At 57.3% G+C, this 25,034-nt stretch overlaps 1 protein-coding gene across 12 annotated transcripts in view; it reads left to right on the forward strand.

Moving 5' to 3' along the window:
• Window positions 1-20,782, forward strand: part of LOC102073378 (ankyrin repeat and fibronectin type-III domain-containing protein 1) — a 241,693-nt gene extending 220,911 nt beyond the window's left edge. For all 12 annotated transcript variants that reach the window (XM_074553160.1, XM_074553158.1, XM_074553159.1 and 9 more), the window contains 18 exons: window positions 4,654-4,855; window positions 5,385-5,592; window positions 5,885-6,079; window positions 6,317-6,430; window positions 7,005-7,102; window positions 8,546-8,636; window positions 10,394-10,501; window positions 10,714-10,813; window positions 11,332-11,464; window positions 12,152-12,271; window positions 12,619-12,834; window positions 13,104-13,270; window positions 13,677-13,827; window positions 14,564-14,732; window positions 14,994-15,160; window positions 16,019-16,229; window positions 16,662-17,308; window positions 19,600-20,782. In XM_074553160.1, coding sequence (XP_074409261.1) covers window positions 4,654-4,855; window positions 5,385-5,592; window positions 5,885-6,079; window positions 6,317-6,430; window positions 7,005-7,102; window positions 8,546-8,636; window positions 10,394-10,501; window positions 10,714-10,813; window positions 11,332-11,464; window positions 12,152-12,271; window positions 12,619-12,834; window positions 13,104-13,270; window positions 13,677-13,827; window positions 14,564-14,732; window positions 14,994-15,160; window positions 16,019-16,229; window positions 16,662-17,308; window positions 19,600-19,887 — 3,385 coding nt within the window. In that variant the 3' untranslated portion in view covers window positions 19,888-20,782. The remainder of the gene's footprint in view (window positions 1-4,653; window positions 4,856-5,384; window positions 5,593-5,884; window positions 6,080-6,316; window positions 6,431-7,004; window positions 7,103-8,545; window positions 8,637-10,393; window positions 10,502-10,713; window positions 10,814-11,331; window positions 11,465-12,151; window positions 12,272-12,618; window positions 12,835-13,103; window positions 13,271-13,676; window positions 13,828-14,563; window positions 14,733-14,993; window positions 15,161-16,018; window positions 16,230-16,661; window positions 17,309-19,599) is intronic.
• Window positions 20,783-25,034: the final 4,252 nt, after the last annotated feature.

A 25,034-nucleotide genomic window follows, 5' to 3' on the forward strand; every position in this document is an offset into this window, starting at 1 on the left:
TTCTGCTCCCAATACCAACCCTTGTCCTTAGAAAGCCACCAGCACCTTTCACCCCCCTCCTCCAGGCTCCCTTTTTCTCACGCACAGAGCCCTGCTGCTTCCTTGTTTGCTGCATCAGGGACTGGTGGGAGCTCCCCGCAGTGACAGCCACCCCCAGTGACCCAGGGGCTGCAGTGCACAGTGACCTCATGGCAGCTGCTGTGCCCGAGCCTGCCCTCCCACTGCCACCCTGGGCAGGCACCACAGCCAGCCTGGGGCACCCGGAGCCTGGGAGGGCACTGCCCCAGCACAGCCCTGCTGGCACAGGAGCTGCTCCCAGCTGTTCCCAGCTGTTCCTGGGGCCCTGGGATGGCCACCCTGGCCCTCACCAGCCACATGTTGGGATCATGGACTCCTCTGGGTTGGAAGGGACCTCAAAGATCATTTATCTCATCCCACCCCGCCATGGCAGGGACACCTCCCACTGTCCCAGGCTGCTCCAAGCCCTGCCCAGCCTGGCCTTGGGCACTGCCAGGGATCCAGGGGCAGCCACAGCTGCTCTGGGCACCCTGTGCCACGGCCTGGCCACCCTCACAGGGAACAATTCCTTCCCTATGTCTGTCCTGGTGAGCTGTGGGCAGGGTGCCATGCCCTGCCTGTCCAGGTGCCCGCTGGGCAGGGCTGTCCCAGCCCCTGGCTCTGCTGTCAGGGGCACAGCAGCCCTGGCTGTCAGGGACTGGTTCTCAGCTGGACAACTGGAGGGGCTACGCCCTTCTACAAAATGCACTTAAAATCAAGGAATTGCAGCAATTATTAACACTTTTTACTAGGCCAAGATCTGCAGTGTTGCAAACATTAACATTCAGAATATCCATAAACCACGTTGTAAAGTACCCAGTGGATTTGCTTGTTTGTTGCTGGAGGAAGGGAAAAAACGAAGATGCCTTAGCTCATCCATTCTCATGTACTTTTTTTAAAAAAGAAAACCACCTCTATTGCATTGGTTTCCTGAGACAGAATCACAGTTAGAATCACTAAGGTTGGAAAAAAAACATTTAAGATCATCAAATCCAACAATTAACCCAGCACTGCCAAGGCCACCACTAAACAATGTCCCCAAGTGCCACATCCACTTTTAAATTCCTCAAGGGATTGTGACTCCACCACTGCCCTGGGCAGCTGTGCCAGTGCCTGAGCACCCTTTCAGGGAAGAGGTTTTCCTGATATTCATTCCAAACCTCTCCTGGCACAGCTTGGGGCTGTTTCCCCTTGTCCTGTCCCTGTTCCCTGGAGCACAGCCCGACCCCCCCAGCTGTCCCCTCCTGTCAGGAGTCGTGCAGAGCCACAAGGGCCCCCCTGAGCCTCCTTTGCTCCAGGCTGAGCCCCCTCCCAGCTCCCTCAGCCCCTCCTGGTGCTCCTGACCCTTCCCAGCTCTGTTCCCTCCTCTGGACCCCCTCCAGCCATGGGAGTTCCAGAACTGACACCAGTTGGATCTGACCAGTCCCACCCAGCTCATCCTTCCACAGAACCTCAGCCTCTTCTCTGGAGAGGGTGATGGAGTTTGCTGGTGTGTGGGTTTATGGCACTGCAGACCTCATGTCCACATCACCTCCCCGATGGTCACAGAGACCTGAACTGCTGGGGCAGGCAGAGCACCTGTCCTCTGCTTGCAGGCTGCAGGACAGTAATTAGCAACAAGACCCATTTGTGGCTGGGATAAATTTAGTTTGGCTGCACTGAGACTCTTCAGGCAGAGAAGGTGGGATCTCCTCCCACACCTCCCTGCAGGATGGGGCTTTGCCATGGGCGAGCTGGTGTTGGCTGGTTGGCCCCTGAGGGCAGGACACCTGCAGGTGTTGTTTTCAGCTATCAGCTGCTCCAGGGCAAAGTTTAGCTGTAGATAAATCAAGACCATTTCACCGAGTCCAGATGACTCATAACCACAGGGCAGGAAACTCTTTTATCTTTGGGGCAGCTGGTTTAATATACATAGATGTTCACTCCTGAGCACTGAATAATTTCCATCTCTTTACTTCTCATTAAAAGCAAATCAGAGGAGGGAAAACAGTGAGAAATTTCTCTGTCTCTGTTTCTGCCATCTCTGAGAGAGCTTCCTCCCAGCTGTGCAGTCTGCCTGCACTGGGTCATTTGCTGTGTATTTTAATTGGCAGAACAAATGACTTTCTCTCCAAAGCACCACTCCATTTTAAAGCCTGATTCTGCAGGCACGATTGGAGAAGGGCTCTGTTACAAGCTCCAGCTTCCATGGAGGGAAGAGCATTCTGTGTGGGAGAGCATTGTTGCCTCCTTTGAGGGAGTGGAATTTACAGGGACTGTTGATGAGCCTGCTGAAAGAGGCCCCTTCACCTCTGAGCAGCAGCTGGAGGTGGAGAGGAGAGACAAGAACCTGGGCAGCAGTCAGCTCTTAAACACAAGAGAAAGGGCAAGGTTTTGCTGGAGAACCTCTTGAGTCAGTTCTTTTTCCTAAATATGCCAGGCAGGTTTTGCATCTCAGGCTTCTCCTGAGAGTCAGGACCTGCCTCCCTGTCTCTTCCTGCCAGAACATCTCTGCCTGCTCAGGTGCAGGTGGCTTTTCTCTCATGTCTGTGCAGCAGTGACAGCAGAGCTGTGCTGCTGCTGCAGCCCTGTGCCCTGTGTGTGCTGTGTGTGCTGTGTGCGCTGTGTGTGTGAGCCCTTGGCATGAGGAGCCCTCAGGAGAGGCCGTGCCAGGAGCTGCTCCCTGTCCATGATCACACATGGTGTGCACAGGCTGAGGACACCGTGTCAGAGCCAGGCAGGCCCAGAGACCGTAGGACTGGTTTTCCACCCTTTCTTGCATTGTGCAGGTGTCTCCCACCATGGTGACACAGTCCTGGGTGCTGCTCCCTCCCTTCCCACCACAACAAGTAGGACTCTGCTGCTCAAAACTCACCCACTCTAGTGTGGGTGCTCAGGGGTACTTTGCCACCTGAAGTGACAAAACACTTGTCTGCTTTTGCAAATGGGCCTTTGGTTGGTGTGGCTGGTGCTCGGTGCCTGACCCATGAAGCCCTGTGCTCAGATAATGTCCATTTCTGGAGCAACCCAGGGCAGCAACTTGACACTGTGGCTTGGGCCACGCTGGAGCCCTCTAAATCCACAGGCTGAAGCTGATGAGATGAATGATTGCCAGGAGCCAACCTTAGCAGCATTTTCCACTCTTAAATATCACAGTAATAAAAGGTAAAATCATTAAAGTCCTTCTGCAGCCCCCTGTGCCTCATCTGAAATGAGGACGACGAAGGGCGCAGAGCGAGGGGTTATTAATATCCTGTCTCACGATGATGGCTTTATAAACATCCTTACCCCAGGCACAGCCTCGCTGGGCTGCTCTGCCATGACCTTCAGCCAAATGCCATGCTTTTATCACACTTGATATTTAACCAATAAAGCAAGGGGAGGAAGACTTTGCCCCTAAATATCTGACCTTATACACAGGGGGATGGGGCCAAAACTGAGAGAAACTGTGTTAAGTGTAGCCATGCTAAATGCTCCTCAGACCTGATGCTCCTCTCTGGGAGCTGTGCCAGAGCTCCAGCAAGAAGGGGATCAGATGTTTGACGCAGTGGAAACCCTCCATGCCGCAGGGGATGACTCATGGGCAAGAGCCCCACACAGCAGCAGGGCCACACTCATGCAAAGCTGGGGATTTTGACTGGTGGGAAGAGGTCTTGATGGAGACAGGAGAGTTCTGACGGCAGGGAAAGGAACAGCTCCCACTCTGGAGAGCCCCAGAAAAGACACCAGCTTTCCTTGTGACTGGTAGATCTTGAAAGTAAGAATCAAAATCATGTCCCAATGGCAGGGCATTGGAACTAGATGGTCTTCAAGCTCCCTTCCAACCCAAACCAGCCTGTGATTCTATAATCAGAGAGGAGAAAAGGTTTTGTAGGTTAATGGATGGAAAAGGTAAGGAGCAGCTCTGAAGCCAGGATCTCTTGGTGAGCGGAAGACTGGGGTCACTGGTCCCCATCAGGACCTGGCATTGTCTGGATGCCCTTAGAAATGGGGCTTAATGTTCCCTGCTCCCACTTCACTTCCAGAGAGTGCCCTTGCTGGAATAACAACTCTGAGAAAAGTCATGTACCACAAAGAGCAGAGGGATGGTGCTCAGTGCAGGGTTCCTGCAGAAGGGTGGGTGCAGAGATGGTACACAAGACTGTCCCAGGCCAGTGGTGATGGACAGCAATCACCCAGCACGGGTCTGGGGCTGCCAGGCCCTGCAGCCTCCACTGCTGAGGGGGCTGGCATCTCTGTAGGAGCTGGATGGTGGAGGCTGGGTGTGTGCAGAGATTGCCCTGCTGGGATGGATCCAGACCAGTTGTAGAGCTGAGCAGCCTGAGGTTGTTTTGGGCATCCCAGCTTGTGTCTGGAAGCAAATGTCCTACCTGCAGGGACCATATGAGCCCCTTGGGACCCCTGCAGGGCCAGCAGCTAGGAACAGATCTGCCTCAGCTGAAAACAGATGGGTGAGGGCATTGCTGGCACTGGCATTCACGTTGGAGCTGCTCACGTTGGCGCTGCCTGGGAGTGCTCTGGCTCTCCGATTGCTGTCTTGGTCCTGACAGTACAGATGTGCCTCTGCCTTTCTGGCACATCCTCCATGCCTCATTTCCCTCCTGACTTTTCTCCCAGGTCATCCTCCCCTAAAATGACCCAGCAGATGCGGGACCTGCAGCTGGCGCAGGCCAGGAAGCCACCAGGCCCTTCCTCACCAAACGCGGCCAAGAGGCTCTACCGAAACCTGTCCGGGAAATTCCGCGTCAACTACACCTCCTTCGACGAGAGCAGCCTGGTGGGACGGGGCGAGAAGGAGAAGCTCCGCAAGTCCTACCTGGTCAGTGCCTGATAGCTCCATCCCGGGGGGAACAGAGGGTCTGTGGGGGCTGGATCCATCCACGTAGGGACAGAGGGGCTGTGGGGGCTGGATCCATCCACATGGGGACAGAGGGTCTGTGGGGGCTGGATCCATCCAGAGGGGACAGAGGGTCTGTGGGGGTGGATCCATCCAGGTGGGTACAGAGGGTCTGGGGGGGCTGGATCCATCCACATGGGGACAGAGGGTCTGTGGGGGCTGGATCCATCCAGGTGGGGACAGAGGGTCTCTGTGTGGGTGGTGCTGGAACCTGGGTGGGAGCACAAGATTGTGTTAAGTGAAGCTGTAGCAAGTTCAGTTGGAGGTGGTCCAGGTGTTCACTTGGCATCATCCAGATGTGTCTGCAAAGAGCTGATGCTCACAAGCCCTTGGGATGAGGGCACCCTCTCCCAGATTGGGTCCATGGGGTGCTAGTGCGGGTCCAGGGTGTGTGGTGGGAGGGAGGAGGGTGCCTTGTGCTCAGCCCAGCTGCGTTTCTCCTTTCACCCAGTTCCAGAGCAATGCTGCGCTCTTTGAGGCCGTGGAACTGCAGGATCTTGACAGAGTGCAGGACATGCTGAAGCACTACAGCCCTGAGGAGCTGGACCTCAACACCCCCAACAGCGAGGGGCTCCTGCCCCTGGACATCGCCATCATGACCAATAATGCTCCCATTGCCAGGGCCCTGCTGCAGGCGGGAGCGAAGGAGAGCCCACACTGTGAGTTGGGACAGGAGTCATGCTGTGCCCATCACCTGGGTCTGCAGCATGGTGCAGTGGAGCACCCCCGGCAGTGGATGCAGGTGGGGAGGTGATCACTGGGCTCTGGGACACCAGTGCGGGCTGCAGCAGGGCTGCAGGGGAACCGTGCGCTCAATCAGCCCCAGGACCGGGACACAGCGAGGAGCTGGGGTCTCAGGGTGGGGATTCTTCCAGCAGAGGCAGAGCTTGCCCTAACCACCTTGTCCTCCCTTTTTTTCCTGGGCCCGTGGCCGTGTGCTCCCTCCTGCAGTCGTGAGCCTGGAGAGCCGCTCACTGCACCTGTCCACGCTGGTGCGGGAGGCGGAGCAGCGCGTCAACGAGCTGATGGCGCAGGTGGTGAACGAGGCGCCCCACGCCGACTGCTCCGAGAAGGAGAAGCAGCTCAAGGCCTGGGAGTGGCGGTTCCGGCTGTACAAGCGCATGAAGGCAGGGTTTGAGCATGCCCGTGAGTGCCCGCAGCGCGGCTGGGGCTGTGCCTGCTCTGGGGGAAGGACTGGGGCTGTGCATGGCTCCAGCTCCCATCACCTGCACCCTGAGGCCAGGCTTGCAGTGTGGTGCATGGAGGGAGAACATGTTCCATCAGGGAATATGTCCCTGGGACTGGGGAGAGGCCCAAGAGGGACGCAGGGAGGTTCAGAGTGACCGTCATGGCTGTAGCAGCGCCTGCCCTCTCTGTCCCCAGGAGTGCCAGATGCCCCCAGCAGTGTCCACCTCTCTGTGGCCAGCAGCACCTCACTGCAGGTGACCTTCTGGGAGCCCCTGAGTGTCAATTCAGCTGTTGTCACCAAGTACAAAGGTAAGGACGGGGATCCCTGCAGCAGGGCAGGGTCACACAGCCACAGCAGGTGCCTTGCACCCCATGTCAACACAACAGAGCATGGGCAGTGCTGCCAAGCCCCAGTCAGGCCAGTTTTATGCTGGACGACAGAGGAAGCCACAGCTGCTGGACAGCCTGGCCACCACCCAAATGCTCTGAGCTAGACCAAACATCATCCTGCACCAAGGCAAAACTTGGGGTGTCGCTTGTTGGCTGCTCCCTCATCCTGCACACTGGGAAGACTTTGTTGTTATGCACCCCTCACCCACTTAAACCAGATATTTTTGGCTTCTGGAAGAGTTTCTTCCACCCCCAACTTCTGAGCCACCAATTAGAAATGCTGAGCCCATCTTAGGTGGCTTGGTGAGGACAGCAGCTCCCCATGACCTTCCCCCCTCTGTGAATCACCTTTTCCATGCCTGCACTCTGCTGCCTCCATCTCCTGTGCTGTCTGCAGTCCCCCTGAGCTGCTCTCTGTGACACGCTGCCCCAGCCCTGGTGGCCTGTCCCCACTCCAGGGCCTCATGGCACCTTGGGGTCTCTGTCCTTGCAGTGGAGTGGAGCTGCTCCCCCACCTTCTCACCACTGCTGGGAGAAGCTGTGATTGACAAGCTGAAGGACCTGCACTTCACCATCCAGGGGCTGGTGTCGGTGAGTGCCCAAGCGGGCAGGGCACAGCAGGGAGAGCCCACAGCTGGGAAAAGGCCTTAGTGCAGCCCATGAGGAGGGGATCAGGCACTGCCACAGGCTGCCCAGGGCAGTGGTGGAGTCGTCATCCCTGGAAATGTTCAGAAGATGTGTATTTGGTACCTGGGGACATGGTTTAGTGGTGGCCTTGGCAGTGGTTGGACTCAGTGATCCTAGATGCCTTTTCCAACCTTAATGGTTCTTTGTTTCTGTGATCATTCTGAGCAGGAACAGTAGGGCTGTGCCACGCTGTGTGCCATGGGCGCAGCTTGGGCAGAGCCAAGACCATGGGGCTGGGAGAAGCATTTGTCTGTCCCCACATGGCTGAAGCCCCTGACAGTGGGGCACCTCCCTGAGAGGGTGTCTGGGGACTGCAGTGACAGCCAGAATGGGCCCATTCACCCAGCTCTGATTTATCCTCCGTCCCCCTCCCCACTCCTGTCTCCACCCAGGCTCTTCCTGGGCAGTAAATCAGTGCTCAGCCCTCTGCCACCTGCACAGTCCAACCCCTCAGCCCAGCCCCAGTGTCACCAAGAGGGGGGACCAGCCCCATCTTCATCTTTGGGAGCTCAGCAAGGTCGTGGCTGGTGGGACTGTGGCTCCCTGCTGGTTTATCTCCCTGAGAGCTGCAGGAGCCGTGCCTGGGCTGGCACCAGGGACACGGGGACTGTGGTGGGATGGAGCTTAGGATGGGAGCACGGGCAGATGCTGGGATAAATGGGGTCAGCCTTAGCAGGGGTAGGCAGGCAGGGAGCACTGATTTGAGGAGCAGAGAACCCCCTTGGTGAGGTGAGGTGAGAGGGGCTGAGGCCCAGCAGCAGTGCCCAGCCCAGGAGCTGTCAGGGCTGTCTGTGGTGTGGCAGGAGGGACTCGAGCAGAGCCTGGAGCAGCATCACTGCAAGGAGCTGCTCCAAGCCCATCAATCACACTCTCAGAGCTGCTTCACAGGCTCCTGCCACCTTCATGAGTGCCTGGAGGCCTGGCAACATCTGGCAGCTTGGCTGGGCTTTAATCAGAGGCTTTAATCACCGTCACTGTGCTACAAGCCCTTGACAGTGCTGGGCCAGCTCCCTGTCTCCAGGGGCTGAATCCTTACGTGTCCCAGGGGATCGCCAGCACCCAACCCACAGAAGCACTGAGTCTTTCAGGCTGGAGCCTCTCTGGCAATTTGCAATGTCCAGTCCTTCCTGTGTGCCCCAAACCCACCCAGCAGGGCCACAGGGATTCTCTAGTGCCTCATAACAAGGGCTTTGTAAGGAGGGGAGGTGAGAGCCAGTGACCGGGCTGTGGGCTCCCAGCTGAGTGCTCCTCATGCTGTACTGGAGCAGAGGGCTGGGGGGAATCCCCCTTGCCTCCCTGCCAAGCTGGGAGGGGTGGGGTGTGCTGAGTGTGCTGCTCTCCTTGCAGGGCACGGCGTACCACGTCCGCGTGTCTGCCTACAACATGAAGGGCTGGGGTCCCCCGCAAGCCTCCACGCCCCCCTTCGCCATCCCCTCCAGTGAGTACCCCTGGCAACACCCCCATGGATGCCAGCGTGGGGCAGGGGGGACAGGACAGCCCCCCGTGCCATCCAGGGGTCCCTCTCACTGCTGGGATGGGAGTGAGGGGAGCTGGGGCAGAGTCTGGAGTCTCAGGCCGGGCAGGGATGCTGTGCCTGGGGGTCTGGGGTGCTGCCTGCAGCCAACAGGGGCTTTGCAAACAGTGAGTTTTCAGCCTTGAATTACCCTTGGCACCTGGGAAAGTCTGAGCCATTTCAGGCCACCTGAATCAGCTCATCCCATGGAGGAAGCTGGGAGGTGGCAAAGAGCCAGGACTCAGAGGGGTCCTGGGTGGCAGTGGCCTCTGTGCCCCCACATGGTCTCTCCCATCCGGCCCAGACTCAAGGAACTGCATTCCCTGGCATGGATGGGGGTCACAAGCACCAACAGAGACCAGCTCTGGGCTGTCAGCGCTCTCCTCCCCATGCTGGCCCCAGGAAAATTGACATGAAACAGCCCCAGTGTCACACAAGGAACCCCAGGGGGCTGGGTGGAGAAGGGCCAGGAGGACTGAGCTGAGAGGAGCAGCCCAAAGGTGAAGTTCAGGACTAAGGGGGCTCCAGAATGGTCTCTGCCACTTGTCACCAGTCCCAAAACAGGTGCCTGTGTGGTGTCCCATGGGACTGGTGCTGTAAATGAGTAAGGAGCAGCCCCATGGGAGGCTGAGCTTGTCCCAAGGATCAGGCCATGGAGGCACGTCCTGTCCCACCAAGCTGCAGGCACCCAGGGAGCAGGGCTGCTGCTCCTGGAAGCAGGGAGGGCACTGGGAACAGATGGAGATGAACAGTAATGGGTCAGACATGTGCAGCACCATGCACACAGCCCTGGCTGCAGATCCACAGAGCGCTGAAATCACAAAAAATCCATTTGCATGTCTAGGAATGCACGCAGCAAGGGCACAGCAGTCTACTACCGTGGCTTTATCTTGTCCCTGTCATGTTTGCACCCACTTTAAAGCCCATTTGCCACCTCACACAGGTCACATTCCCTGTGACCACGATCCAGGTGGCATCAATTGAGTGTGGCCAAAGTGAATCAGACAGGAGTGGGGTTTATTTATTTTTATTGCCAGTAATATTTCTCCCTTCACTGGAGATCCCTCCCTGGCCCAGCAGAATATGGTCAGGCACCTCCCTGGGTGTTTTTAAAGCTACTAAAAATAGCAGCAAGTTCCAGCCAAAGTTAACAGAGCTGAACTTTCCATGGAAAACAGCAGCGGGCAGGACATGGGGTGTTTAAAGCAATTAATATAAAGTTGAGGGAGAGGAGCAGGCAGGTCCCAGCCCTGCTCAGGGTCCTGCTGCTGTCCCACAGCGGGTGGAGCTGGCAGGAGTTTATTTATGTGTTTGTCGAGGTAAGCCCGGCTTCCAGCGCTCATCTGGAGTAACTGGGAAAGACCTGGAGGAAGAGACTGGAAAGAATTTTATTTTTTAAGGCCAGTGAAGTGTAGCAGCAACAGACAGAACCTTGTTCCTTGCCCCTGGTGTGTCCCTGCCATGCTGTGGGGAGGCTGGTGGCCACGGGGTGCTGTGCAGAGCTGGGTGTTCCTGGGAAGAGGGGCACAAAGCTGGGGATCGCCCAGCACCCACAAGTGCTGCCATGCTGTGGCGTGAGGGGGACACCCAGGGGGTGTGGGAGGAGGGGATGGAGCCCTTGTGCCCCAGAGGTGCCCCCACACAGGCAGAGGGTGCCGGGGTGACGCTGCTCTGTCCCACAGACTGGCGTGAGTACGACGGGCGGGCGCCACGGCGGCGGGGCCAGGCTGAGGCCCTGGACCATCTCCTGGGCCAGGTGAAGACCGTCCACCAGCACTGCATCTGCCACGGTGAGCCCACAGCACGGTGCTCCACGGAGGCTGGGGCGGGGGCAGCTGAGCCCTGGGGGTGCTGGTGTGATCTGCAGAGCTGGTGCTGCAGGAACAGCTCTGTGCCAGGGATGTGAAGAGCAGGGAGACAGCTCAGCAGTGGAGACCTCAGCAGAGGGTTGGTATCAGCTCTTCATCTCCTGCTGCAGCATCCTCTGCTCTCTGCTCCACAGAGCCCTGCAAGAACCAGCCCCAGAGCAGAAAGCATTCAGTCTCCAAGAGCCTCAAGCACCTCTTCCACCCTGGCAGCAAGTTTCTCAAGACACTGAAGCGGTGAGAGCTGGTGCTCGGGGATGGTGAGAGCCCCTGTCCCAGCAGGGCTGCAGAGCTGCCCATCCTGAGAGCTGTGCCTGCATGCTGGGGGCTGGGGGTGCTCAGAGCAGGGTCTGCACTGGGAGTGAGCTGGTGGTGTCAGTGGAGATGAATCCCATGGCCCAGAGATCAGAGGTGCTCTGGGTGTCTCTATTTGGACTGGCCAAGCTGTGCTGGTGCCCAGATCCCTGCATCACCTCTGGGGCTCACCTGGCACCCCACCTTGTCCAGACCCAGAGTGTTCCCCGCACAGCCTGGCTCATCTCTGTCCCATGTGCTGCAGGGTCATGGGCCATGGTATCTCTGGGACACGTTGGGTTCCTGTCCCTGCTCCCGTGCCAGCCACAAGCCTCTTCTGCCATGGGCTGTTGGAGAGAAGTGGGGACTGGGACATCTCCTCTTCTCTCAGGAAAGAGACCCTTTGGGAGATGGAGCTGGCAGCTGGGGTGGCACTGAAGTCTCTCTTCTCTCCCCTGCAGGGGTCTCTACCTGACAGCCATCTTCTACAAGGATGACAACATCCTGGTGACCCACGAGGACCAGATCCCTGTGGTGGAGATTGATGACACCTACTCCTGCCTGCTCATGCAGGATTTCCTCTGGCTCACCAAGGTGAGGGACCCTGTGCTTGGGCAGAGGGCCAGGAGTGCCAAGGTGACCCAGGCAGGCATCAGGCAACACTTCTGCCCCTCCAGCCTGGACGCTGGGGCTTGGCAGTGCAGGCAGCCCGTGGACTTGCTTCTTGCTGGGGTTCAGCACAGACCAGGAAATTTCATCAAGCCCAAAGATGGGTGACAGACCAGAGCAAGGCTGAGCAGGCTGTGTGCCAGGGTGGGGTGCCTCTCCACAGGGATGTCAGTGGCTGTTGAACTGCTTCCACTCAGCATCCTGCCATGGCATCTCTGCCTCTGCTGTGGGATGCACAGGGAGCAGCTGCCAGCTCCTCTGATGTCAGCAGATTTAGGGAAAGGGCATGTGGGCAGCTCAGGGCCAAAATAATTTGCTGGGTGATCCTTATCTACTGATGGGGAGTGCTTTCTCCTCCCTCCCCACCTTGGCCAACTTGTATTCAAGCTTAAGGTTTCAGTCCTGGATGAAGATGGGTGTCTGAGTGGACGCGGCTCAGGGCTGCCCTCGGGTGCAGGCACCTCAGCGCCTGTGGCACAGGGATTGGTTTGCACCCCTGCTGAGGTGCTGCATGCCCATGCACATTCCTGACCCAGCTGAGAGAGGCAAACACCTTCCCCAGAACTCCCTGGTGTGCCCCAGCTGCAGCAGCAGTGACACTGGTGTGTGCAGGTGTCGTGCATGTGGGACGAGATCCTGTGGCTGCGGCAGTGTGTCACCGTGTCCCAGTCCTCCTGCTCCTGCATCCTGCAGACGCGCTTCAAGATGCTGTTGGCCATCTCACAGATGCAGGTGAGGGTCAGCCTGGGGGGGAACAAACACTTTGAGTGGGATGCTGGAGGCTGAGCTCCCTTGGGAGCAGCATGCAGATGTACCACAGTCAGATAAACCCAGGATCTGCAGGCCATGACTGCGTGTCCCTGCCTCGTCCCCCTAGCAGGACTCTGGACATGGCACAGTGAGGTGCCAGGTGTCATGGCAGTCTCCTGCAGAGGGGCTGGGCACCATCAGGGTGCTTTTCTGGGCAGACTGGTTTCCAGCAGGCAGCTGCAGGCACATTTCAGCTGCCCAGACCCACCATGCCTCCGGGATGTCCCCTGACCCTCTGCTTTCTCCTGCCTTCCCACCCTGTCACACAGGGGCTGCTGGGCATCCAGGACCTGGGGCAGGTCTTCTTTGAGCCCATCAAAGACAAGCAGGGCAACATCCTCATCGTCACCCTGAAGGAGGTGAAGACCAACCAGACCTTCGAGAGCGTCCGCTGGGTGCCCATCTGCAAGCTGCAGAGCGGCCGCAAGTCCGTGTCCTCCCCCGAGGAGCCCACGGCCCTGGACACGCTGCTCATCTCCCTGCAGGTCTGTGCTGGGGCTCCCCTGGGAAACACCAGTGCTCCCTGCTCCCCTCGGCCCTGGAAGGGTCACAGCAGAGGGGGAGCAGAGCCCAGCCAGCTCCAAAATTCCTGTTGTTTCAAGGGGAGGCATCCAGATGGTGCCAGATTGGAGCTGGCAGTGCTGGGTTGTGTTCCTGTGCTGCTCCCCTTCTCCAGCTGCACTGGCTGTGCTACAGCATCAGCACAAGCCCTGCTGTGAGGACTTGCTCGGTCCAGCAGTGTCTTTGTTCCCAGGACAAGCTGGCTTATCACCAGCGGAGCAGCCATGCCCTCTCCCCGGGGCTCTACCTGGGCTACTTGAAGCTGTGCAGTGCCGTGGATCAGATCCGAGTGCTGGTGCCAGAGCAGCTCCCCAACATCCTGTGCCACGTCAAGATCCGCTCCAACCCCAACATCTCCAGGTGGGATTTGCAGGGGGTGGTGAGAGCCCCTGTCCCAGCCAGGCTGCTGTGTCCCACCCAGGCTACCAGCATCCATCACCTCCTTCTTCAGCAGCAGAGTGATATCCCCTCCTGTCCCCCCTGTGCAGTGCTCCCAGGCACAGGGTGGGGTTGTTGGGGTGTCCTGGGTGGGGTCAGGGCTGAACTCCACAATCCTGTGGGTCCCATCCAGCTCAGCATATTCTGTGCTTCTGATTCAGCCTAGAGCAAACCAAGTTCCCTCTCTACCTCCACCTCTCCCAAACCTCTGGGGATGCTGCACTGCCTGGGAGAGGAACAGCCAAGCAAACACAGCTCTCAGAGAAATTGTATCCATGTCCACCCAAACTGCTCCCTCCTTCACCTGTCTGTCTCTGGCCTTCTGCAGGGAGGAGTGGGAGTGGCTGCAGAAGATGGCCGGCGTGGAGGAGCCTGTTCCCACAGAGCCAGAGACTGACAGGTCCCAGAACCCCTTGTTTCAGGAGCTCCAAGTGGCCATCAAAGAACTGATGACCCTGGTGAACATCCCACTGCAAGAGGTAGAGGCAGGAGCCAAGGCCTGGGCAGAGGGAGGGGATGGGGCTGTGAGCACAGTGCTGGTGGTTGCAGCAGGTGGGGAACTGCATGTCTAGCTCTCCTTGTGAGGCTGGAGCACCCAGATTTTAGTGCTGTGCAAACAAAAGGTTTGTGAGTGGTGAGTCTGCCCTGCCCAGGGACAGTGTCCACAGGAGCTGTTTGTCCTTCCCACACTGTACCCCCAAAGCAGCAACAGCAAATCTGGGTTGTTATTGCTGCCAGTGGTTTTGTCCTGGGCAGCACGAGACCAGCCCAGCTCTGCCCCTCCAAAGCAGGCTGGTCCCTGGCCAGTGCTGGACTGGAGCTGCAGCCCCTGGGGCCAGACTGCATGGGGAGAAACTTCCTTCCATCATGCCAAATATCTGCTGGTAAGCAGCCCCAATGACTGCTGGGTCATTGGGTATGTGCTTCTGGCTGGGCAGCTGGGAGGGCACCTCCCTGCTCATTGCTGAGCCATCACTGGTGGGACGTTTTCCACATCCTGCCATGGTGGCTTTGACCAGAAGTTTTGAAACTTTTAGGATAAATTAGGAGAAGTGATGAGATTATGCAGATTGTGCCAGAAGCCTCTGGTTATGTGTTGAAGGTGCAGTGTCCCCTGGCTGCAGGTGGTCCCTGAGGACTGCTCCATCCATGAGGACTGGGCAGAGGCCCCCCCAGGTGATGTGTGCAGCTGTTACCTGCACTATCCTCTTGCAGGCCAAAGACTTCCGTCTGTACAGCCAGGAGGTGCTGGACTTTGGGGATCAGGTCTCCTTCCTGCTGCTGCTGCCTCCATCAGATGATGTCTGCACCGCTCCGGGCCAGAACAACCCCTACACCCCTCGCTCTGGCTTCCTCACGCTGCCGCTGCAGATCTTTGAGCTGGGTGAGGAGAGGGAGTGCAAAAACCCAACTTTGCTGGTCCTCTTGTCCTCTGAGGCCCCCTGAGAGCTGGGCTGGGCAGGGGGTGGGTGCCTAGAGTTCCCTCCCTCCCTGGGGAGGAGGCATGCAGGGATGTACTGAGGGCTGTCCAGGTGGACTGATGGACAGTGTTGCCTCCTCATCTTGGGTGACAGGGAGGAGGCTGTAGGGCACCCACAGCATGGGACCTCATGTTTTACATCCCCCCTCTCGTTTCCTCTCCCAGTCCACTTCTTCACGTACAGCCGGGAGTTCATCACACAGTACTGCCAGGTGTCCGCCCTGCTGGAGCTGGAGTCCCTCCTGTCCCAGCAGAGCCTCAGGGAGGCTTTCTCCGATGCCGAGCTCGCCACTGCAAAGCAGAGGCACCAGCAGGTTCAGGACTACATCCAGGTATGGGGAGGAGGAGGCTCGACAGTGCCCCTGACCTGCCAGGACTCAGGCAGCAGCATCTGCACCCAGGCTGTTCCCTGGTCTTGGTAGCCCTGGGGGATTTCTCTGATGTTGCTGATGGGTAGCAGCAGGCAGGTCTTTCATAGATTCATGGAATGGTTTGGGTTGGAACAGATATTAAACCTCATCCAGCCCACACCTTCCACTTTCCCTGGTTGTTCCAAGCCCTGTCCATCCTGGCCTTGCACACTTCCAGGGATCCAGGGACAGCCACAGCTGCTCTGGGCACCCTGTGCCAGGGCCTCCCCTCACAGGGAACAATTCCTGCCCAATATCCCATCTAATCCTGCCCCCTGGCAGTGGGAAGCCATTCACCCTTGTCCTGTCACTACAGGCCCTTGTCCCATCCCTCCATCCCTTGTTCCAGTTCCCTCTCCAGCTCTCCTGGAGCCCCTTTGGGCAATGGAAGGGGCTCTGAGATGTCCCTGGAGCCTCCTCAACTCTTCTCCAGGCTGCAGCTGCTTTATCCAGCAACTTCTTAGTGCAGTGATCACATGAAAAATCCCAAGGAGACACCCAAAGTGCACATGCCCTCCTTGCTAGAAAAAGGCCTGCAAGTGCATTTTAGGATGGACTTGCAAAAGAGCATCTCACCTACTCCTGTCACCAGCACTCTTGCTGAACCAGCAGCTGCATCCTCCTCCTGCCTGAGAGCACTTTCTTTGCATTTCCCAGCTCAGGGATTCCCCCAGAGCTCTGGGGAGATGTGTGTGTGTGTACAGACTCCGTGTTTGGCCATGGCACTTTCTTGCTGTCGTGTGCTGTGTGAAAGGGCTCCTCCATTTCCTCTGTTGGCAGCAAATGGAGGAGATCTGGCGAGAGATGCGCTGGATCATGGATGTCCTGCAGCACGCCCGCTACAAGCAGCCCTCCTGTGGGATCTCTCTCAGTGGCTTCCTCAGCGAGGCCGGGGGGCCAGCGAAGGAGAAAACGCGATCCTCCTTGTCCCACCTGGACTACCTTCCGTCCCCAGTGCTCTCACCGGAGACCAGCCGCAAGCTCAACTCCGGTAGGGACCCGAGCTCCTGCCTGGGGGCTCAGGGGCTGCCCGGGCTCGGGGGGTCAGGGTGGCTGTGCCCAGGCTGGGGCTCGGGGGTCGGGGTGGCTGTGCCCGGGGTGGCTGTGCCCGGGCTGGGGCTCGGGGATCGGGGTGGCTGTGCCCGGGTCGGGGCTCGGGGGGTCCGGGTGGCTGTGCCCGGGGTGGCTGTGCCCGGGTCGGGGCTCGGGGGATCGGGGTGGCTGTGCCCGGGGTGCCGGCAGGGCTGGAGCTGTGGACACCCAGGGCAGTCGGTCTCAGGGGGGCAGACCCGCCCTGCCTGTGCCGAGCCGAGCAGCTCAGGTGTGTCACAAGGGGGTAAACCCCAGAGGCTTCCCTGGATTCCCCTCAGCGAGGGATTCCACACTCAGGCTGAGTCGCTCTTTGCTGCTCTCCCCCCGGCAGACTCGCACGGCCTGTCGGACGAGGAGGGCTCTTCGGAGGTGTTCCTGGCCACCGACAGCGACTACGACTCCAGCCGGGCGCAGAGCCCGAAGGAGCTGGACCTGGTGTGCTCCACCTCAGGGCCCGAGTGCTGCAGCCGGAGGGGGGCCCGCACCCTGCGGGACAGCGCCCCGGACGTCCTGCAGAGCCACGAGCTCCAGACCGCCCCCGCAGGGCCGCCCCCGCCCGAGGAGCCCCGGCCGCCGGCCAAGCTCTACGACAGTGACTTTGTGCTGCCCAGCCGGCAGATCGAGCTGCTGCGCATCACCGAGAAGCGACAGGCCTACTGCGTCCGGACCAGCAGCCTGGACTTCCCCAAGCCGCACTGCCCTGCCCCGAGGAAGTCGTGCCCCGGCTCCGTGGACAGCTCCCCGGCCGAGAGCAGGAGCGCGGGCCTGGGCGGGCAGCTCCGGCTGCGGCCTGGCTCCACACCCAGCCCCGAGCGCCGCCGGGGCCGCCGGGGCTCCCATGAGTGGACTCAGGACTTGCCGGAGCAGCAGCCAGAGCAGCCCGGGGGCTTGGCCGAGCAAGGGAAGAAGCCGGGCTCTGTCACCTTGAGGGTGTGCCCTCAGTACGAAACGGGACTCTCCAAAGACACCAGTGTCAAGGTACCCGAGCCTGTCACGGGTGGCAGAGTGGCTCTGCCGTGCCCGGAGGGACAGGGCTGGCAGGATGGGGACAGAGCCAGCAGGGTCCTGTGCCCCACACCTGGCACTGCCCTCCCCATCCTTCACCATCCCAGGGGTGAGGTCCCCTGGAGACCCACAGCACCCCTGCCCTGACTCCCTGACTCCCTGTGTCCCTGCTGTAGATGAGGCTCCTGGCAGCACAGGGTGTCTCTGCAGGAGGGATGGCCGCTGCTGCAAAAGGATGAGTCAGGGCCATACACGGTGAATTTTGGGGACAAAGCAGTGGAGCTGAAGTTCAGCTCTTGGTCTGTGGTTCAGCAGGTGACAGTAGCTTGGTGCCACCCAGTGTGGGCAGGCAGAGCAAAGGACACATTTTTTTGGTTTTTTGGAATTTTTTTTGTGTTCTTTGGGGGTTTTTTTTGGTTTTTTTTAGCTTTGTTTAAAATAAAGAGAGAAGAAAACCCAACTGTTCTAATAGGGGGGAAAAAGCCAAAATAGTAGATGAGTGTATTAGCAAAAATCCAAATCTTCCTTGATATATCCGAGCTACTGATATAATAACTGAATCCATTGTTTAAGGTGGTGTTCTTGCCACATCCTTGCTGTATCCTGATGTGATGATGTGTTCAAACACATTATACTTCCAGGCCAAAATTCAGCTGTCACCCCTGCCCGAGCCATGCTCCTCCTACAGCCTCCCCGTCCTGGGTATGTGGTCTCTGCTCCAGCCTTGCTCATTAGGGAAGGGAGAGCAGGAGCTTTTTGTCTCCAGCCTCTGGCAATTCCAGTGGCAGAACCCACGCCAGTTCCAGCTGGGGCAGCGGGCAGAGCTCCTTCCATGCTCCTTCAGACTATGCTGGAGCAGCTGTGTGACCTGACTCCTTTCCATGAGGGCTTTGCTGCCAAGAGCTGACCCCACCAGCTCTGATCACTCACACCTGCTCCAGGTGGGGTCCCCCATAGAGGACCATCCCCCAGGACACACATCTTGGGCAGGTGCCCCTCTGGCTTTGTGCCCTCCTTTGGTCCCAGCCATGGAGATGCTTTCCCTGTTGAAGTTTCCTTTCCGAGACATTCCTGGTGCCCAGGACAGAGGATGATGGAGCAGAAAATCATTAAATCATGACTGGTATGGGTTGAAAGCAACCCTAAAGGAATGGCAGAGGAAGAACAGTGCCAACAGGCTGATTGGTTTATAGCTGGGGAGGGTTGATAGCCAGTGTCTCTGCACCCAGCTGGGACATCCTAGCAGAGACAACTCTGCCTCACTGGATTTTTCCATTTGAGGAATGCCCATAGATTTCTATGGAACTGAAGCCCAGCCCTCAGGTTCTTGGCGAGCTGCCCATGTGGCTTTTGAAGCTACAAAGCTTTGGACACGCCTGCTTGGAAGCGTTTTACGATGTTCTCCTGGAAGAAAGGCGAGTTCAAAGGCAGCTCCTGGGCTGGTGTGAATGGCTGAGCCCTGCCACGGCTGCTCAGGGCTGGCAGTGCTCACGTGGGCCAGGGCTGGGACCACCCTGCCAGGGCACTCCTGGAGCTCTGCATGCCCTCACAGATGTGCCAAAGGAAACGTTGCTTTCCCTGGGTGAGGATGGATGTCCTGCCTTGGGGCCTTTGAAGCCAAGCAGTGGTTCCTGGCATTAGCAGCCAGGGCCCTGATGAGCTCATTTTCTTGACAGGATTTGGGATTCACAGGGCTGTCCTCTGGGAAGCAGAGGGCAAGGGTAGCTGTTGGTGGGAGAACCCGAGCTTGTGCGCGGGATGAAATTTATTGCCATGTTCCAGAGAGGTTTCAGTTGTAGCTTGGCAGAGCTGTTGTGATCCAGCTAGTCTGAGGGTCTGGACCCTGCTCACGAGAGGGACTTCACACAGATCCCTCCACAATATCAGGAGCACGACAGGGACTGTCCCTCTCCACCTCCAGGTGATGAGATTGTGGGGCAGCCTCAGCAGTGCTGTAGGTGACACATGCAAGGGTTGAGTGGCAAGGGCTTGGAAACAGGAGAGAGGCAGGAGAGTAGTCCATAAGTTTGGGCCCTGGCATGCAGGGGCACCCCTTGGGCATTCCCTTGGCGTGGTGTGCCCATGGCTCTGTGCCAGGCTGCTGCCATGGGCAGCACTGCTCACGGGCACTGCTGGGCAGCTGTTCCTCCACCCTCACCATTCCTCCACGCCATCCGCTGCCTCTGGCCCCTGTTCCTCCTCATTCCCCCCCCTTACCATGCATCTCTCCCATCTCTCCATCTGTGCCATCTCTCTCTCCACAGCTGCACATCACCAGCCAGACGCCTGCCAGCGAGGTGGTGAAGCTGGTGGTGCTGGAGATGAACGGCCTCGCGCGGGACGTGCTGGGCGCCGCCGCCGCCGTCTGCTACGGCGAGGAGCAGCTGGAGCACTTCGGGCTGGTGTTCGCTGCCAGCGAGGGCGAGCGGTGGCTCCCTGATGACTTCTTGCCCCTGTCCCTCCACACGAGCCAGCCCGAGGGGCGGTTCCTGGTGCGCATCAAGGAGACGTCCCCGCTGGTGCTCCAGTACGGGCCGGCGACCACCGTATGAGAGAGGAGAGCGGCGGGACGGAGCGGAGACCTCGGCTTCCAGAGCAGACAGCTCGTCTCTGATGCTTCCTTCTTCCACAGACACCCTCTCATCAGGCGTCCGCGGGGTGGAATGGGATCATACTGGGTTGTGTGTTCTTTGTTTGTGCTATTTTTTAATTTTTTTTTTTTTTTAACCAAAGAGACATCGAGACTCAGTTTTTCTGACTGGCAAAGAGGAGGGTGGAGTCCAGAGACCTCAGAGCTCAGGCGGAATCTCTGCAGGAATGGAATTTTTGAAAGTAAACATTTTTAAGGAGAAACGGGGGGGTGAGAGAGAGAGGAAAAATATTACAAGAAGAAGCAGCAATACTTTTTTTTCCCCCTTTTTTTTCTGAAAAACCTTGTTTGGGATTCACGGAAGGCAAAGCCACAGAGGATTGCTGGGGAGAGCTGTGGTGTCAGTGAGGAGAGGGCAGGAGCCACAAGGACAACCCTGGGAAGGCCATTTTCCTATCTGCCCTCCTTTCACTGCACCTGGAGAAATGATTGTTGCACAAAGTTCTTGGAACAAAATTATATTCGTATTTTTATTCTGAAAAAAGTCAATAATCGTTGTGCCAGAGCCACTGGAACTGGGTAAAGGTGAAGACCCTTTGCCTTGTGTCCAAGACTAAAGGAACACATGCAGCCAGCCCCTGCACTCACAGACGTGTCAATACCACACTAGAGATTTGCTGTAGAGCATCTCCTGCAACCCCCTGGGCTTCCCTGTCCCCCTGGGTGCCGTTCTGTTCTGGTGATTGTGCTTCTCTAGTCCGTCCTACAGCATGACATTTTGTTAGCCGCTAGCTCTCCTGTTAACAAGGTTACTTTTCTGATCTCCTGTGGTCCATAGTAAAGAAGACTGCTGCTGACTGCCTAGCACTTGTCCTTCTTGTGGCTGGGTGCGTAGCATTCCATCATCCATCTCCCAAAGCAGCTCTGATTCCAAGGGCTGGCTCCTCTTTCCCAGGAGCGTTTAGTGGGGTGCTTCCCACGTGTGGGAGCAAAGTACTAGTCAAAAATGCTCTTCTGGGATTCGTTGCTCTGTAAGGCAGCAAGCTAAGGTTGGGCGTACCAGGGCATCACCTCCATGGGCTGCTGAAACCCCAGAGCTGTAGGGCTGGATGCCCAAGTCAGGTCCTGCAGCCTCCACTGAGGGAAGAACACCTGGAGAGGAGCAGGGATGGCAGCGAGAGCTCCTCTCCAGGAGCAGGGATGGCAGCGAGGGCTCACAGCTGTGTCACAGCTGGCACAAACGCTGTGAGCAAGGTGCCAGGCTGGCACCCCTTGGTAAGGCGAGGCTTTGATGCTGGTGCTCCTGCAGCAGCCACCTCACTGTGCTTCCCCTGGCACGGAGGGACCAGGGCTGGGCAGCAGCCCCCATCACTGGGTGCCAGGGTGCAGCAGGGGCTCTGTGGCAGCCATGAGGGTCGGCTGTCGCGCCACAGAGGTTCCTCATTCCTCGCCCTGTGGCCACCAGGGTGACACGGGCAGGAATAATCCCAGCACGAGCCCTTCCTGCCCCACGTCAGAGCCGCTGTGGAGGGGAGGATTCTGTGCCAGCCCCTCAGCTGGTGCCAATCAACCAGCGCCACACTGACGTCAGTGCAGGCACCGCCACGGGACGTGGAGGCAAGCGACAAAGGAACTTCTTAAAAGGCACTTCTCCCATCTCCTCTCTCCTTTGCTTGTCCTCTGCCTCAAGTTAAAACCAGCCCCACTCTCCCAGGTCAGGGAAGAAGTGGTGGGTGCAGAGGTTCCCGTGGTGTTTGTCATTATTGGGCATCCACAGGCAGTGACATCCCAAAGAGGCAGGAGCTGCAGGGTGGCCCTTCCCTTTACATGTGTCACCTACTGATGCTCAGAGCCTGAGGCAAGGCAGAGGAAAGGCACAGCTGGTGGAAAGCCAAGTGCCTTTTTGAAAGTCACAGAGTGAATTCAGTGTTAGATCAGGGCTATGTACAGAAAGCTACATCTGTGTCCCTGATGCTCCTCAGCATGGAGCCGTGCAACTCCTGATGCCCTTTTATTTGACCCCAGAAGGGAAAATGTCCTCCCTTTTCCTTAAGAATTTGTTCTCCCTTCCTAGAAATCCAGTTCCATCAAGAGAGACGGAGCCATGACCCAAAGCCAGGTGCTGCTCCTGGGACAATGTCTGCAGCTGGAGCTGCTGCCCAACCCCTGTGCAGAGCTCTGCCTCTGCAAGGCTCTGCAAAGCTTTTCTGCAGGAGCTGCTCTGGCCACGCAGCAGCTTGGATCACTTGGCTGCAGGGCACAGTGTGGGACCTTCTGCCTTTTCTGGGGTGAGGAAGAGAGAAGGAGCTGGGGCCTGGTAGGAGCAGAGTTGGATGCAAAGTGGGAAGAGCAGGAGTTGGGCAGCTTTTTTGTGGAAAGCCCCCCAACCAGGGACATGGGATGTGTGGTGTCCTGATGCAACACACTCCTCACAGAATGACACAAGATTTGGGGTTGGGAGGGATCTCTGGAGATCATGCAGTCCAAACCCCTGCCCAGCCAGGGTCACTTGGAGCAGGTGACACAGGAATGTGTCCAGGTGGGTTTTGAATGTCTTGAGAGAGGGGAAACTCCACACCCTCCCTGAGCAGCTGTTCCAGTGCTCTGCCACCCTCCTTGGAAAGAACTTCTTCCACCTCAACATGTGGAACTTCATGTGTTTTTGTTTATGGTCATTATTCCTTCTCCTGCTGCTGAGCCCCACTAAAAGGACTCTGGCACCATCTTCTTGGTGCCTGCCTTGGAGATGTTTTTATGGATTGATAGGATCCCCTCTCAGTCTTCTCTTCTCCAGACTAACCAGGCCCAGCCCCCTCAGTCTCTCCTCATAAGGAGGTGCTCTAGATCCTTCATCCTCTTTGTGGCCCCTGCTGTACAGCATTCCTTGAAGAATGGCCCTTGCAAGGTGCTTCTCTCTTTTCGTGTTTTCCTTCTCTGCCTCGATGGTTTCATGGTCACATACCAATGTTTTCTTTCTGAACAGGTTGTTGAGCCTTCAGACACTCTCCTGCCCTTCCCCACAGTCCAGGACAAGGCAGCAGGCTCTGTCTGTGGCGGTTTTTAAGGCTGCCATTGTGGTGCTGGGGCTTTGGGAGCCGTGGTGGCTCTTTGAGGTGGTGTGACAAGGTGTTGGCTGAGGGGCAGCAGGGCACTGAGCCCTGGCAGCACCAGCATTCAGAGTCAGCCCTGTGGGTCTCCTTGCACTGGTGCAGAGGGTTGGTGAAGGGGTTTTCTCCACGGGGACCTGGCACTCGCTCTGGCACTCATGTGCACCATGGCACAGGCTGGGGAGGAGAATCCCCAAAGCACCCGAGCTCAGCCCTGCTGCCTCCTGCCATGGAAGCTTTGGAGCATCTCTTTTCAAAGCAGGAGAGCATCCCGGAGGGCTGGGACACTGTGCACTGTGTCACCTGGCACAGACACCACTGTCCCTGCAGTCCCTGTGTCCCCAGTCCTGCCAGACATGGGCACTGCCACTATCCAGCACAGACACACCTGTACCTTTGTGCCATATACCCACCTGAGCCCAGGTGAGCACCTTCAGTGCTGGCTAACCCCTCTGCACTGCTATCATGGAATCAGGGACTCATCCAGGTTGGAAAATTGTTCTAAGATCATGAGTCCAACCATTAAATCCAGCACTGCCAAAGCTGCCACTAAGCCATGCTCCCACGTGCCACATCCACATGGCTTTTAAATCTCTCCAAGGGTGGTCTCCCCTACTCCCCTGGGCAGCCTGGGCCAGTGCCTGACCACTCTTTCCATGAGGAGATTTTTCCAATATCCAATCTGTGAGCAGGGCTCCTCTGGGGGTTTGGGGGCAGCAGTGCAGCCCACAGGGGGATGCATTTCCCACTTCCCTTGGAGGCAGCTGACATTTTACTCTTCCACGTGCTGTGGAGCACCAAGAGATGATGCTGCAGAATAATTTGTACTTTTGGAGGGTTTTTTTTTTCTCTTTGTCATTGTCATTCCATCACTAACAGCACAAAAAGGCAGATCAATGTATTTTGATGAGTTTTGCTCCTGGGCACAGGGAAACAAAGTATGAACCTGTCTGAGTGGACAAACAGCTCTTCTCCCTTCACTTGGAGGTAGGCCCAAGTCCAGAATCACAGCAGGGGAAATCCAGAGTACCTCCATGCAGTTTAATGCAATGTGTTCATTTCCATTGCTGTGGAATGGCATTGTGGAATTGCCTCCACATGAGGAGCTGTGCCTCAGTGAGATTCTGCTCACATCATATGAATTCACAGAAATAAACCCAAATAGTGACACTGAATTTTCTACCTAAAATCAGGAGCTTGTTGGCATCAATTCTGAAGTATCTGATTTGCTTTCCTCCTGTGCAAAGGGAGTTGCTCAGTTTATCAGACATGAATCCAGGTTTGTGCTTCCCAAACTTTGCTCTCTGAGTCTGAGACATGGGACTATTTTGTTTGAGTTTTTTTTTGTTTGGTTGGGTTTTTGTTTGTTTGTTTTTGGGGTTTGTTTGTTTGTTTGTTTGTTTGGGGGATTTTTGTTTGGTTTTTTGGGGTTTTTTTGTGGTTTTTTTGTTTGTTTGTTTGGTGGTTTTTTTTGGTTTTTTTTTTTTTGTTTGGTTTGGGTTTTTTTTTTTTGGGAGGTTTTTTTGGGGTTTTTTTTGCCTGGGACACTTCTCTCCTCAGTTCTGGTTGCAGGGGATGGCTGAGGAGCTGCTGCAATGGCCACAGAGATGAGATGCTCTGAGCCTGCCCCACTGAAGGCAGTGAAATCTTTCTCCCCTCAAACAGGAGGTGAGAGCACGAGCAGGACCCATCCCAGCCATCCAGAGCAGCGTGGAGGTCCCAGGGCTGTCCCAGCACATGCAGTTACTCAGCTGATCATTCTCTATCTGCAGGAACTCTGTTCCCCCTGTGCAGTGTCAGGGGCTGTTTGCCCCTGGAGCTCATGAATGGCATTTCTGTGTAATTGCAAGGGGGTGTGATGGGTTCATGCTGGGGAATCAAGGGGCTGCAGGCTGCCCACACTTTCCATCCCCTGCCCAGATGCCCACAGAAGATGCAGCTCTGCTGAGCAAAACCCCTTTGGCCTGAGCTCGTGCCCAGGAGCCTTTGCTCAGCATCCCAG

The sequence above is a fragment of the Zonotrichia albicollis genome, chromosome 16 (genome assembly GCF_047830755.1).
Source record: "Zonotrichia albicollis isolate bZonAlb1 chromosome 16, bZonAlb1.hap1, whole genome shotgun sequence".
Taxonomy (NCBI): Eukaryota; Metazoa; Chordata; class Aves; order Passeriformes; family Passerellidae; genus Zonotrichia; species Zonotrichia albicollis.